This window comes from Tenrec ecaudatus, chromosome 4, assembly GCF_050624435.1.
Source record: "Tenrec ecaudatus isolate mTenEca1 chromosome 4, mTenEca1.hap1, whole genome shotgun sequence".
In the NCBI taxonomy this organism is placed as follows: domain Eukaryota; kingdom Metazoa; phylum Chordata; class Mammalia; order Afrosoricida; family Tenrecidae; genus Tenrec; species Tenrec ecaudatus.
Window position 1 is genome coordinate 177,214,863 of NC_134533.1, and position 15,304 is coordinate 177,230,166.

The 15,304-nt window shown below is 47.3% G+C and overlaps 1 protein-coding gene across 1 annotated transcript in view; it reads left to right on the forward strand.

Moving 5' to 3' along the window:
• GLB1 (galactosidase beta 1) overlaps positions 1 to 15,304 on the forward strand; it is a 98,386-nt gene that overhangs the window by 64,508 nt on the left and 18,574 nt on the right. Inside the window, exons 11-14 of the mRNA XM_075547091.1 lie at positions 1,881 to 1,955; positions 5,436 to 5,525; positions 9,862 to 9,975; positions 11,210 to 11,341. Of these exons, the coding sequence (XP_075403206.1) occupies positions 1,881 to 1,955; positions 5,436 to 5,525; positions 9,862 to 9,975; positions 11,210 to 11,341 (411 nt within the window). The remainder of the gene's footprint in view (positions 1 to 1,880; positions 1,956 to 5,435; positions 5,526 to 9,861; positions 9,976 to 11,209; positions 11,342 to 15,304) is intronic.

Below are 15,304 nucleotides of genomic sequence, written 5' to 3' on the forward strand. Positions count from 1 at the left end.
AGTGTATACAGGGAGGGGACTTAGAGGGCAGCTTGTTGAACTAATAGCTTAAACTGATGGAGGAGAGAGAAGCAGAGAAGGATGCTGATAGCCTTCTCGTTAAAAAGGGTGCGCACAATGTTGGAGCTAAGAAACAAAGGGACACCTCTCCTGGGAGGGGCTGGCGCTGGAATGATCAGGGGCTTCCAAAGCAGGTGCCTATGGTTTGTTCTGGATTGTGGGCTGTAGCACAAACATCTTTCATTGCCAGTAGGTACTGAGCGATTTTTTTTTTTCCTGAGAAGGAGAGTGGTCAGCCACGTGTTTGGGAAGCTATGGTTTAAGGTATAAACTATTATTCAAATTTACAAAGATAACCAGGAGGCAAAGGAAAAATAGTGACACAACCGTATCAGTAGGAAAGGAGATAAACTCTCCTGTATTAAAAAAATGATAATGTTTTACATTGATGATGCAAGAAATAGTAGAGTCAGCTTAATATTTAGAGACCAGTAGAAGCAGAAAATAGGAATAATTAACCAACTTGGAAATGGTTTCTTCTGAAGAACAGAACTAAGAGAAAAGTGAGACTGGAGACTTGCTGTTTCCTAACATATTTTTGCTCACATCGTTAGCTTTTATTATTACTTTTAAAAGGGGAGAAACAAAGAGAAGGAGGGATCCCGAGAGATCACAGAGGAACCTTTCCCGAGACCCTGGATGGACAGAAAGCTTTCCAAGACCTGGGACTTAGCCCCGGGTCTATGTGACTCATCTAGATGAGGGGATTTCACACTTTTTAGGGTAATTTCCCACTGTCTTTTAATTCCAATTTTTCACATGGTTTTTGAAGCCTGTTTGTCGATAGGCATGTGTCACTTCACATCTGCAGTACATTCTGAAAATGGGGTACTCTGTGACGTGGACAGTGTGTGAACGTCGTATTATGGACAGGAGAGTGGTATGGAGGACGATGGTCGCTGGCTGGGCCCAGACCAGTTGTTGCCCCCATGGTACTGGGGAGCGGTGCCCAAACGTTAGCTCTGCTCTGCTGGTCCTTTGTGGTGGCTGCCCGGTCTCCAAGAACTCTGGCTCTGCCCAGTGTCTACCTGCCTACTCCAGCATGCACTTGCTGCCTGGAAGCTCCCTTTCCAGTTCCTCCTCCCAAGGGTGGCCACCACCCTGGGAAGACTGACCGCCTCAGGCCCAGGGCCTTATGCCAGCAGAGTGTAGGGACCAGGGGGGAGGGACAGTGGCCTCCATGGGGCATCCCCTAGGGTGTTTCAGGCAGTGTGTTTGGTCCCTGCCTGAGGCACATGGGGCAGGGAGCTGTGGGTGAGCTGACGGACTGACTGACGCCTAACAAACCCATAACGTGGTCCTTTCCCTGAGGATTTCAGTGCTGTCTCACAAGAATAGGGATGCCCTTTTCTGTAACCCCAGCCAGTTAACGGATGGAGTACCTTATCCCAGGCTTGATTCTTCTGCTATTGGCTGCTCCCCTTCAGGACTTGTTGGCCCTTCCCCAATCTTTGCCTGCTGCTTCTGTTTCGAAGTCTTTTGTTCTATCGTTATTGCAATGATTCCTGGGACTTAGAATATTCCTTAAAACGAGGGGGAAGCTTGATCAGCCTTTCCTTTGCATTTCAAAAAATCACAAGCACTGTACCGGCTGGTTCTTGTTAACCTACCTTCTTGAAAGCGGAATCTTTTTTTTTTTAATCGTTTTATTAGGGGCTCATACAACTCTTATCACAACCCATGCATGCATCAATTGTGTAAAGCCCATTGGTACATTCATTGCCCTCAGAAAACGGAATCTTATGGCTATGTTTCTGAGGACTTAATGACTGTTCGTTTGTTTCCCATTTCTCTCTCTTTCCCCTCTCTCTGTTGTATAGTTTGAGCAAGTGCCAGAAGGTCCCATCCCTCCATCAACACCCAAGTTTGCCTATGGAAGAGTTGCTCTGACCCAGGTAAGCAGGAAACCCCCAGAAGCAGAGCCGAGCAGTCTGAAAGTGAGACGGGAGCGCGGAAGTGGAGCTCAGCGGCTGAGAGTGAAAGTGCCCTGGTGGGGAGTCGGTTGGTTATTTTTCTGTGAATCTGCTTTCTGGGGCTAGAGGGTATTTCTGAGAAAATGGGGAGAGGGGAGGGAAGCCCCCGTGTCCATGTTGTCGGGGGGATGGCTAGAGTGGGAGGGGAAGGGGGTCAGAAAACATGCTCCTATCATTTCAGGTCTTTTGTTTCCACTCCCTGTTGTCCAGAGTGTGCCAGGAGTCTTTGTAGAACAGCATTCTTTCTGTGTCTAGATGGTTCCCCAAAGCCAGAGGCATTGTTATACACTGCCCTGAATTTATACAGTTCTCCATCTATAAACATGCCTTAATTTTTATGGGGGGTAGGTGTTGGGTTAAGTGCTGGGTTCCTAACCTTATGGTTGTCAGTTCAAAACTCACCAGCTGCTCCGGGGGAGAAAAATGAGACGACGTGCTCCAGTCAAGGTTTCTAGTCTTGGAAACTCCACAAACAGTATGAGTTGAAACTGACTCAATGCAGTGGTCGGGTGTTTTGGCTTGGTAAATGTGACACGAGGGGCGTGGCATCACTAGGGGTTTCGAGGGGTTGGACTGTACCAGGTACCACTCTCAGAGGGAGGAGACGCCAAAATGATGGACGTTAACATTTTTGTGTAGTGTTTCATCAGAAATGTATTGATTTTTTTCTATGAAAGTATGTTCCTGTAGTTAGTTATAACAACAAAAACATTTTTCATAAACCCAGGGCACACGCATCAGTACACCTTCAAGGCTGAAACTCGATACTGAGTTGCGATTTGAACTTTCTAAGAGGGCTCCCGCGAGAGCCGTCCTTGCTACCCAATGACACGGGCGCTTTGGATCACGTGGTTTCGTGCTGGATACCGCGAGCGCACAGTGGTGCGCTTATTGCTGCTAGTACGTTCCCAGTCCAATTCTGGTCAGTTTTCCTGGTGTTTTAGCTAAGATGTTGTGGTAAGCAGTGCTTGTGTGCCAACATCAACGGTTTGGGGAAAGTAAAGTAGGAGTCAAAAAAGGTTTCTACTCGGTTACTAAGAGTTTTCTACTGCCATGGAGACAGATTTTACAAAACAGGTTTGTGGTTGAGACTCACACAATCTAAGAAATATTGCATTCAAGCAGTTTACAAGTATATTGATCACATATTATCCTATATGGGATAAGTAAAAGTGATAATAAACATGACCTGTAATCGAAAGGGCTAATCAACATTACCAAGGATTCTGTAGGGCCTGATAAGGGAGGAGTCCGGGGAGGCAGGCGGGTGACAACCTGAGTTTCCACAGGGGGTGACACCAGCCTAGTGATGGAGACGCCACTTCGGGGGAAAACTAGAGATTAATCAGAAATGGGAGGAAAGTGCCTGGTATTCTAGGGAAAGAGAACAAGTTTCAGCTAAATACCCTAAGGACAGCAGCTCTAAGTCACTTTGTTTTGACTGTCTCTGTCTTCAGGTTTTCCCCTCTTGGAATCCCTAATCCCTCCATGTTTCAGCTCACAAGAAAAGAAACGCAGTATGTTTCTTAAGAATCTTGCGATCCCAAAATAGCATCGCGGCACGCCAAACATGAAGGTAGAATGTTTCCACTGGCGAAGCCCTTTGTTGGGCACCTGTAACATTTTCCACCCCGACACAGCCAGTGATGCGCGGCCCTGTACCTCAAAGACTGTGGTCTCTCTGCCTGATAGGAATCTTCCTTTAGCTTAATCAAGCCTGTGTGCGTGCATTGTTAGTGTGGCTGAAGGAAAGGGTGGGTGGATTGATTTTAGAGTGGTGGGAAGTTGGTGCATGCGTAAAAGAAAGTAACTGTAAATAGTTGAAATCAATGACGACGCTACAGGCGCAGTTCACGTAGTACCAAACACCCAGTCTGCTTATCAGAAAGTGCAGACGAGTGCCTTTTCATGTGAACAACTTCAGGATACGCGACTGAAGACAGCTAGTCAGCGTGCCTAAGATCACAGCCTAGTGGGTTACAGATTGGATTGTTAACCGCAGTTCAAAGCCACTAGCCACTCGAAGTAGAAAGACGAGGCTTTCTACTTCCACAGAGGGACGGTCTCAGAAACCTGCAGGGGCAGCTCTGCCCCATCCTGTAGGGTTGCTATGAGTTGGAATTGACTTGATGGCAGTGAGTTTGGAGTTTGAGTTTGGAATTTGAGTTTGAGTTTGGAATTGACTTGATGGCAGTGGTTTGGAGTTCCATAAAGTAATAGCTTTCACACGGGGTTGAAGTCCTGTAGCTGTCATCATGGGAAAGCCCCCATGTGAGTAGCTGACTTGATGGAGTTACAGGTAAGGCTACCCCCTCCCCCCCTTCTGTGTTCCACATTACCAAGGAAATCAGGGAAAATGTGTGTAACATACCTAATCCGTTTCAAGCCATGAAAAGCCCTGGGTTTTAAAATCAAACCCAACGGTAGAGTTTGGCTCAGTCAATACTCAAGCTCACGTCACTGAGCCCGTTTCCTTCTGTAGGATCATAATGCTGTGCATGTACAATACTCCCTCTCAGCTGGAGGGGGGTGGTACACAGAGATAGTTGTCTTGAGTCATTATGGGCATCCCAGCTTACAAGGACACACAGTCCTTTCGCTTGAGTCAAATAAGCCTCCGTCAAATATGTGCTAGGTGCCCGGCATTAGGGAAGGTCCAGTATAGGCCCTGCCTTCAAGGAGCTGACCATCAGCAAGGCAGACAAAGATAAACAGCTGATTCAGGCATGGAAATGTGCCCATGGGCAGTTAAGGATGAGGGCATGGTGTAGTTACTTCACTTGGTGGTATAATAGAGCCTTGGTTCTTATTTATTATAAAGATCTATGGCAGAGTCCCTAGGTATCACAGACAGTTTAGCACTGGGTTGCTAAGGGAAAGGTTGGAGGTTCAAGTTCCCCACGAGGCACCTTGACAGAAAGGCCTGACTATTCACTTCTGATAAAACAGCCATTGCAAAGCCTATTCTACCCGGACACACCCAGGTCATCATCTTACATTGACTTACGTGCTACAACAATTGGTTTAATTTTTTTTTTGTCTTTCTGTTTATATCTCTCTCTCTAAAACCTAACCCATTGCCGGCAAGTTGACTCCGACTCATAGTGAACCTAGAGAGGGTTTCTGAGACTGTAAGTCTTTATGGGAATAAAGAAGATGTCTTTCTGATCAGGTTGTGTTTAAAACACTCTTAATATGACCACCGTTTAGCTTTGTCATTGAGACTGAAGAGTGGACGGAGAAGACTGTCGGTGACTGAGAAGCAACATTAGGTGGAATTGGCATGTTTGATGTTTAATTGGGGCACAGGGTTTGGTCCAGTCCTTGATAAACTGGAAAGTGAGGTGGCCCTCTGCTTGGTAAGTGATGAGAATGGGTGACTGCTATTTTGGTTTGTTTCAGTTAAAGACCGTGGAAGAGGCTCTGAGCATCCTGTCTCCCTCTGGGCCAGTAAAAAGCCTTTATCCCTTGACATTTGTCCAGGTGAAACAGGTAGGCCTTCAAAGGTAATACTTCAACTTTTTCCTACTTGCAAAAATGTGCTTTCTGCACTACCTAGCACTGCCAGTTTCCAGGGCAAGGACCCAAATAGCAAGCAGGTGACTCAACCCCCAGGTAAACCAACTGTGGATTTCCAGGTTCCCTTTCACTTTACCTACTGCACAGGGACTGCTGTTATTGTTGTTTGGTGCCAATGAGTCCATTCCAACTCATGGCAACCCTGCGTGCAACGGAACAAAACACCGTGCAGTCCTGTGCCACGGTCACAATTGTTTGTATGTCTGAGCCCATCGTTGCCACCACTGTGTCAGTCCCTCTTGTCCAGGGTCTTCCTTTTCTTCTCTTTATTTTGCTGTGTCTCTACTTAACCAAGCATGATGTCCTTTGCCAAGGACTGGCCCGACCTTCCTGATAGTTCCCCTTCGTTTCTTCTGATTACAACTCAAATAGGAAGTTGCTGAAGTTGTTCAACCTAATCCTGTCCAAGTTAGAAAACGAGGACACTGATCTAGTTCATCTGTCCTGCGAGGTGTCCACAAGAAAACATTAATATCTGAAAAAAGAACTTCTATTTGTCTGCCCTTAGTTAGCCCCAAAGTTTAAGGGCTGTGCTCTGGATGGATGGGGTTCTTGGAGAGTCCTTGTCATGGTTTGAAGGAGAACAGAGTTGGTTCATTTTTCGCTTGTATTGTCATCTCCAGGAATTAAGCCTGGTTTCTTTGTAAAGGTCCCCGGCCCACTATTTCAAGTCTAAAACAAAACAGTTACACAATCAGTACAACTGCCTCCGCATGCTTCACCTAGATTCACCGAGTTAACAGTTGTTGAACTTGCTGTAGCTTTCTGTTTTGTTTTTTTCTTTTGTACCTTTTAGAGAGTTTGTGACAACCTGGTGACCCTCTAAGTCCTGCACCTTGCATTGTCTAAGTCGGGGGGCAGGCACTCTAGCACCACGATGCAAAGCTCACACTTTTATCTAAGTTTTACCTGGATTTTTCCACCCATGATCTTTTTTTTTTAAAACATTAGGGACTCATACAACTCTTATCACAATCCATACATACATCAATTGTATAAAGCGAATCTGTATCCATCCATGTTCCTAATAGCTTCATTTTCAAAATCCATGATCACACATGGTATTTAGTCATAGATATGTCTTGATAAAGTTATAAATATATCTTTGGCCTTCTTTAATCTGAAAGTGTTCCTAATTGTTTTTGTGTTTTTAAAGAAAAAACAAACAAACAAACCCTTTTCATGGTTTTAACCCTTGTCAAGATGTGACTTTTTGAAGCGCTCAAGCCAGTTGTTTTGTAGAAGGTCCCCTCATTGATTAGATTCAGGTAAAACACTTTTACCGTGAAGAAGGTGACATTCCTTCCGGGGCACCGTCTCATCGCAGTTGGTTATGTGAAGGGCTTCAGATTTTCGGGGTCCGTGTAGGCTGGGTGAGCCCCTGGACTTATCGCCCTGAAGTCATCTTCAAACGGAAACCAGAAATATCCCTTGAAGTCTTCTCTAAACCAAATGGTCGTTTCTCTTGTCAAAAAGATTGGCTTTGCGCACTATGTGCTTTTAAGCACTGGTTCTGGGGGATCCCGTTGGCAACAACTCAAAAGATTCCATCAGGATCTTAGGAGACGGTGAGTTTGTATGAATGGCAGGGGGCAGCTCAGAAGAGGAGGTGAGGATGGATGTCACCCAGCCAGAAGAATATCACAGGCACAGGATTGTCCATACAGAAATGGTTGAACCGGTATATGCTCTGCTAAGAATGTTCTCTACGACTACAAAAACAAAGGAAAGCAAAAGGGCCATCACGTCAGATCTCAACTAGCCCCATTTTTGAGATGGACGGGTATTTGAATGTTCCCTTCTGATTTTATGGTGTTAAGATAACAGTGTATCTTAGTGTGATGTGATTTCCCTCTAGTTACTCTTTTTAGACTTGTGGTTCTGCTTTGTATTGCGTACAAAGAGCTACTTAAGACACCCTCCCCTTCCTCATTAGCACTGGGAAGGGTTGTTTCAATTGTTGGCATCTATGGCTGTACAATTGTGTCTACGCCTGATCTGCACAAGGTACCTGCCTTGTCCAGGGAGCCGGCCACTGACCACTTCAGATAAGGCATGGACACCCAAGCCCCTGCGGCTCTAGAAGTGAGTTCAAGGTCGATTTATAGAGGCTTGGAGCCATGCATTCTTTCCCAGAACTCTTGGCTACGATGGTGCCTTGGACGGGGGGAGAGCTCCAGGCTGTGGCAAGCCTGTGGCATGTTTGTTGATGGTCAAACTCGCGGGACCAGAGCTATGAGCAGCACGGTGCTGACCAACAGAAGGTCCCAGTTAGAATGGGTAAAACGTGTTGAATAAAAATCCCCTTTAAGGGATAGGGGAGACCAGACTTACCGATCTGAAAGAAACGAAGGCCCCCTTAAGACAATTGCCTGAAGACAACTTCCTCACTTGAAGCTGAAGATGCTCTCAGGGATCACTCTTCCGCCATTTCCTGGATGGACTATCAAATAAACACGAACACCCGGGAAGAAGGCGCTTCGGCCACCATGCAACAACTGTAGGAGACCACAAGGGCAGCCCTTGCCCGAATCCAAAGATGAGAAGGCAGGGAGGGGCGGGCAAACTGGACACATCTAAAACCCGGAAAGAAGAGGAGCGTGCTGTCCGCATGGTGAGGATTGCCACCAATGTCGTGGAACAATCTGGGTATGAACTTCTGGCTGGGAAACTGATTTGCCGGGTACACTTGCACAGAAAGCACCATGCGACGTTTTCCCAAAGCTGCAAGGGTGAGGCAGGTGGGAACAAGTGAGAGATCAAGCCCTGGGGCCCAGAGGCTGGAGCTCTTGTGCCTGAAGGTATGGGTGGTGGCATTTGTCCTCTTTGGCCCTTTCCTTCGACACAGGAAAATGGATAAATGTTTTCTTTTGCCCTTCCAAATCACTCGTCCACTATCCCGAAGTTCACTCCTTGGCCTCCCTAAAGGGCGCTTTTTATCCATACCTGGGATTTCTACGTGGCTTCCCTCCTGTAGCTCAGGACTTCTCGCCCTTGCCGATGTCCGCGCAGGGGTTCATGGCAGTCTCTAGCTGGGATTCGGTGACCAGCATCCCCACTGCGCCTGCTGAGCCTGGTGGTTGGAGGCCCGCCACGTCTCAGAGTATTTCCCGAGTCCTCTCACAGCGATCCCTGTGTGCTTGGCTCTAGGGCTATTTTGTACGTTAGAGCAGATTTCACCCCAAGAGTCTGCAAAACTTTCAACAAACGGCATCATTCTTTTTTTGTTTGTTTTTTGTTTGTTTTATAATTGCCTTTTTTTTTTTGTTTGTGTGTGTGTGTGTGTGTGTGTCTATAACAGGGTTTCCCAAAGTGGGTAATACTGCCCGCCCACCCCTAGGGGTGCTAGAAGATGATGGGGGTGGTTTGATGGAAAAGTAGATACCCTTAAAAAAAAAAAAAAAAGTAGATACCCACACTTTATCTGGGATTCTGGTAGTACAAACGCTTGGAATTTCCCGAGGAGCACTGATTCATTTTTTCTCTGGAAAGGGAATTGTAAGCCAGATACATTTGGGGACCTATCATAAATATCACAAATTTACCCTATTTATCTTTTTTAAGTAGACAATTCAATGGCATTAACTATACTCACAATATTGTGGGACCCTTACACCACTACCTGTTTCCAAAATGCTGCCATCACCCCACACGGAAACCCAGTGCCCCCTAGGAAATAACTCCAGTCGATTTATTTTTATTTTTTGAGTGAACATAAAGATCCTTGGGATGGATTCTATGTCAGCGGTTCTCAACCTTCCTCATGCCACGACCCTTTCATGCAGTTCCTCGTGTTGTGGGGACCCCCCGATCATAAAATTATTTTCGTTGCTACTTCATCACTGTCATTCTGCTACTGTGATGAATCGGGCGACCCCTGTGAAAGGGTCATTCAATCCCCAAAGGGGTCGCGACCCACAGGTTGAGAACCGCTGTTCTATGTGCTCCCCCTGAGTAGCTTTGTCCAAGTCATTTAGCCTGCCCAGGGCCCAGGTTCCTTCTCTGTAACAGGGCTGCTTAACAAGGCACGCTCCCATGTTCCCAGTCTAGGAGGTCAAGTTATAAGCCTCGCTCCTCCTTTCAGATGGAATTTTTGCTGGGGGTGGGGGAAGCATTTTGTTCCTCATGGTTTTAGAAATATCAGTGTTTTCACTTAGATCAAGGGCAACCAAGTTCTCTTAAAACGAATGTCTCTCGTGATGTGTTTTTCTTAAACCTCTCTTTTTTTTATTTATTTAAATTTGACCAGTATTTTGGGTTTGTGCTGTACCGAACAACACTTCCTCAAAACTGCAGCACCCCGACACCGCTCTGGGTGCCCCTCTATGGAGTCCGAGACCGGGCCTACGTCTCTGTGAACGGGGTAAGAATGGTCTCCCAGCTGTCTGCCTGCTTTCCGTGGAGGAGGGAGCTGGGACTTGGCTTTTGAGCCCTTTCTCCACCTTCCCTACCTTAGGCTCCACCCGTCTCCTCATTCTGTAGCTGATGTGGTCTCACCCTGGCTCCATCTGCCTTGAACACCCCCTTCCTCCCCTAGTTTCACCACTGAGGGCTGTGCTCAAGTCCCCACCCTCTCTAGCGGCTCCCCATCCCTCCCCAAAGCCACCCTTCCCTGCCTGCAGGGGGCAACTCCCTCAAGGGCTACTTTCCTCATTGGGCTCCGGGGAGAGGGTCCGTGTTTGATTCGGCTTTGGAAATGGCACGGATTCACTTCTCTGTGTGCCTTCGTGCTACAAGAGAAATGAGCTTAACGCTGTCGTTTTAGTTAAGAGCTTTGGGTCTTCATTCGTTTAAGATTTCCATTCCTCGCCATAAAAAATCATCCTGTACAAGCATGCGTGAAGAGACTTTCTGACCAGGACATTGATTCAGAAACCTGAAGATGAAAACCTTCCCCACGGGATGGTCGCCCAAACCAAACCAAACTCACTGCCGTCGAGTCACGCCGACTCACCTGTAACCGGCGCTTTTGATTTCAATTGGAGCAAGTCTCTGTACATCGTGCTTCGCTGATGGTTTTTCTTGGTTGTTGCTTCAAGTTAGTGTTGTCTTGGTGAATTGTGGTTATTGCTTAACAATCTTTGGAAATCTGCCTTTAAAAATGAATTAGGAAATCAGTATATTGCTGAGAAAATGCCTGGTGTTTTCGTTGTGTTTTTCTTTCCTTCCTTCGTGGTATTGTATCGTTTTTGTGGTCAGTGCATTTGATTGTCTTTCGAGGTAAGATTACGCTTAGCAAACTCTGATTTTATCTCATCCATCTGATTCTGTCTCTTATCTCCCATCTCATTTAGAAGCCATTTGTCGTGTGACTGACTTAAGTGCTATGTGAACATAGGGGTCCGCCCCCCATTTTCTTTCCACTGAGCAGTCAGGTCAAAGGAATCCCAAACCTGGACCTTCCTTTGCTTTGAGCTGTGTCTGGTGATTTTCCTGTTTAGAAGGCAGTGCTTAAAGACATTGACCACATGGTCAAGGGATTCGCAAAGCATCCCCTACCACGTCTAAGGCTGCCAAAGGAGTGCTAAAGACACTGAGCGTGCTGCCCGCCTTTGCTGGTCATCTCACATAGTTCCCCTTTGGCATTGCACCCACAGGTCCCCCAGGGAATCCTTGAACGAAACAATGTGACCACCCTGAACATAAGTGGGGGAGCTGGAGCCACTCTGGACCTACTGGTGGAGAACATGGGGCGCGTGAACTACGGCAGGTTTAACAATGACTTTAAGGTAGGATATGCACACCATGCAGCCACTGGGTGGATCTCTGTTATCCTATCGCAGACACACTGCTCTCTTTGCACTGTATTGAAGACATGGCTTGTGACAGCCATAAGAATCCGGTCAGCCATCAAGGTCAGAACCATGTCTTCAGGCTCTGCTGCAAGCCACCATTCTGATTGACGCAACCGACCTCTTCTTCTCTGAGTCATCCGTTAACCACAGCGGCTGCAGAGTTCTACAATACCTAAATCGCTCTTTACTCCCCTAGGCTACTTTTTTAAAATCCCATTACCTGCCGAAATTTTTTAAGTTTTAATTTCTTCTCCTTAAATATAGTGAGCATGGACATTTTCTCATGTCAGAGAACTTCAACATATTGAGTCTCTGGGAATCTGTTGTTGTTGATTCATGCTTAAGACTTCATATCACCTCGTGTGCCTGGTTATTCACATTGTCTTCCACACAATGTATTTTAAAAGTGTTTTAGAAATAACTTGAGCCCTGGGGTTGATTTTTGTGCATTTCTGTAGGCTCCTGGAGATGCTGAGACTCTGGGACCACCTGACGCCAGGTTCAAGTTTAAGGTTTTGTTGGACTGTCTGAAACACAGAAGCCAGACTAGTCTTTAGGAGACCTCTTTAACATGCGGGCAAGGGGGAAGCATACGAGAGTGGCTTATCAAAGCTGTCTTTCTGGGTTTTATCTCCCCAGGTCCCATCAGTTTCCTGAGACCATGGCTTAGTTTTCTTACCTGTCCCTTTCCAATCTCGGGTGCCTCTAGGGAAAGTGGGGTTTGGGTCTCATTTCTCTGGGATCTTGTCCTCTCATACATCTTCACTCATGAAAACACACACACACACACACACACACACACACACACACACATATATATATATATATTATAGAATATATATATATATTCTAATGCCTTCAGGAAGATTTTAAAAAATAAGACCTCATTCAGATATTTTGTTGCCTTCCATTAGTTTGCCTTTGTCAGAAACAGAACTGCCGTAAATAGCGCTTCCTTTTATTACCAGATCATTTTATTGGAGACTCTTACCAAAATAAACCTTTGATAAATTGAGAAAAAAGGGGAAATGAGGCCAAGAGCTTATTTCTGACTCAGACTCAACCATTCTTTTGTAAACTGTGAAAATGCTCAACAGCACGATGTTTGAAGGCAGCCTTATTTCCTGGACTCCCTACCCTTGGGGGCTGTCCTGAAACTACTGAGCCGACACAGAAGAGTACACATGAAAATTCTTCACAGCCGTGTTTCAGATTGACGTGTACAACTGCATTGATTACAGGGTCGGGCCACGTCTGCACAACCTGATGGACCTATTTTAGAGAAGCTAGAAGATTGTGGGTATACACATGACAGCCCCGGGGAAACAAAGTTACTTTGTATTAAGTAAAAATCCTTAAAAAAAATTCTTTATTTTCAGGCAAGTGCAACCTAAACAGGGCCACGCCCTTGTGCCCTGACTAGACTCTTGCCTGTGTCTTTGACACATGGCCCTCTGGATGGGACAGACAGTAGAGCAGTGTGGACATCATTGGGCCTGTTTTTCAAAATAAAGATAGTGGTGTCCCTTCACGTTCAATGTAATCCCTGCTATGGGAACCGGGGGAATGAAACCACCATGAGATATGATGGAGAACATGCCCTGGTCGTTCCACCCTCCCAGTATGCCAGCGCTGGACCCGCTTCCCAGCATGCATTTATTTGGTTCTCTGAGGTGAGCCTTTGTTTGGAAGAGCTATTGCTTATGGGATGAAGTCCCTGCGTCATATGAACAATTAAACTCTTGACTACTAACCGGAAGGGTGGCGGTGTGAGTCCACCCAGTGGCGCTTTGGGAGACAGGCCTCCTGGATAACTGCGCCCAGAAAGTCCGGGCCTTGAGATCCCGCAGGGGCAGGTCTTCGTGTGAAGTGCTGGAGTCCCCGTGACGCTGGAATCAACGAACAGCATGCACTGAATGTGCCTTCTACGCCTGTCTGCACTCACTCAGTACCTTCTCCATGACCACTGCAATGCAAGCCTTACTGCCCCCATTCTACAGAGCAAGAGACTGAGCCCATGTGACAGGAGAAAACTTGGCCTGGTCTAGCTGGGCCTCACAGCCCTGCTGTCTCAACACTGCAAGGATGCCAGGGGTCAAGGGTTAATGGGACTGTATCTAAGCAGCCCAAGGAAGCTTTTATATAAGCCTTTAAACCTTCGCATGTACACGTTCCTCCCCTCTGTCCCCTTTAACAAGGAAGCGATTTTTAAAAGCACCCCTGCTTTGCCAAGTTCAAGGACTAATCTCTCCCCGATTTGTTTTGTACCCAAAGGGACGGGTTACTTTGAAGACCTCTGTCCCGCGGTGGTTGACAGAAAGTGGAGCTCTGCACACAGACAGCTGCCCTTGTGTCTGAGGGCAGGCCTCCTTTAGAAAGACGCCGAGGAGGAAGCTCCACCGCTGCGCTCTCCTTCCTCTGCTTGAAAAACTCGCGCAGCTCGCAAGAGACACTCGTGCCCAAGAAAACCAGTGAGAGTCTGGTCTGCAGCTTTCCGAGTGTCACGGTCCGCGACGCACTCTTGAATCCCAGAAAGCCTCCCCCTGTGGTTGACTGTGCATGTGCATGTCTGTTCCGGTCTTGCTGTCAAACGTATGTCCACAGACCGTTGCTGGGCGGCGCCTGCTCGGGGTTAGATGTGCACGAGGCGCATCGAGGGAGGCAAAGGTACCGAGATGCAGGCTCATCTCCAGGAAGCTCACCCTCTGCGAGAAGAGAAGTCTGGATCGAGCGGACCGTAGTGCCACCCAGTCTAGGACAAGCAGGTGTAGGGCATTTCATAACACTCTTGCTGGCGGCTGAGAAACAGGCCATCACACACTTATCGAACCATGTGTATGGTGTCCTGTGTGAAATGTGGTATGGGAGTCACCCTTGCCTCCAGAGTGCATATTTCTATTGCAACCCTTAGGCTGAGGTTGTAATTAGTGGTGTGCCTGCCTGCCTGACCCACACAGAAGGATGGGGACACTGCTCTGCAGGTTATGGGTCCCTTGTACACAGCCAAGAGCCCAGCATCTAACTGCCTGGTGGATTTTTTAAATTATTAAAGTGCATGGGAGCCTTGCTCTCAAAGGTCTCCCGAGTCAAATCTGGGATCCTACTAGGAATGGAGAAGCTCCCCATGTGGAAAGTCAGGAGGGTGGCGTGAGAGGCGCAACGACCCCCATCACTGCACCCTGGCAGCCCCAGGACCAGACGACAGTTGCGGAATGCAAGTCTGGGCCTCACCGTCATCTTCACTACCGACGAGAGCTGGTCTTACCTGTGGTCATCCCTGTGAGTCCCACCCGAGGTGCTCAAGGTCAACCCTGGCTTCCAGTTTTGTATCAATGGCAGAGTTGTTCCCGACCTCCTGTCTACAGGGGATGCAGGGTTCGTTTGCACCACCCTCCCCCCCCTTCCATTCTGCCATTCCTCGGATTCCAACTTTCCTCCATCCTAGCAATGGCTCGGGGCCAGCCCTGGTGATTAGGCGTTTGCAGCCAAAGCCATTCGCTCCGTCAATGGAATGTGAGAAAGGAGACTTTTTGTAGTTCCAAGCTAGGGCTACCGCAGCCTTTACCCGCTGCCTCTCACTCTGGACTCTGCCTGCGGCGAGAGAACAAGTCCACCCAGCCCGCTGGAGGATAAGTCGTGATATGGGGTAGAAATAAGGGGCCCCCTTTGGATCAACCAGCCAACCTGGCAACTGACCCCTCAGCCTAAACCAGAAGAGCCTGCCAGCTCACCACACTGAGAGGTACTTGATATTGTAAGGCAGACAAACATGACAATGACAACAACAAAGACTTTGGTGGCTCGCCACCTTTCCTTTGTGGGGACCTCCTGCCCTTATTGGAGGGAGAGTGTCATGTTTGGGCAACATGCCTCCAGACAAAAAGGTATAGTTTTGCA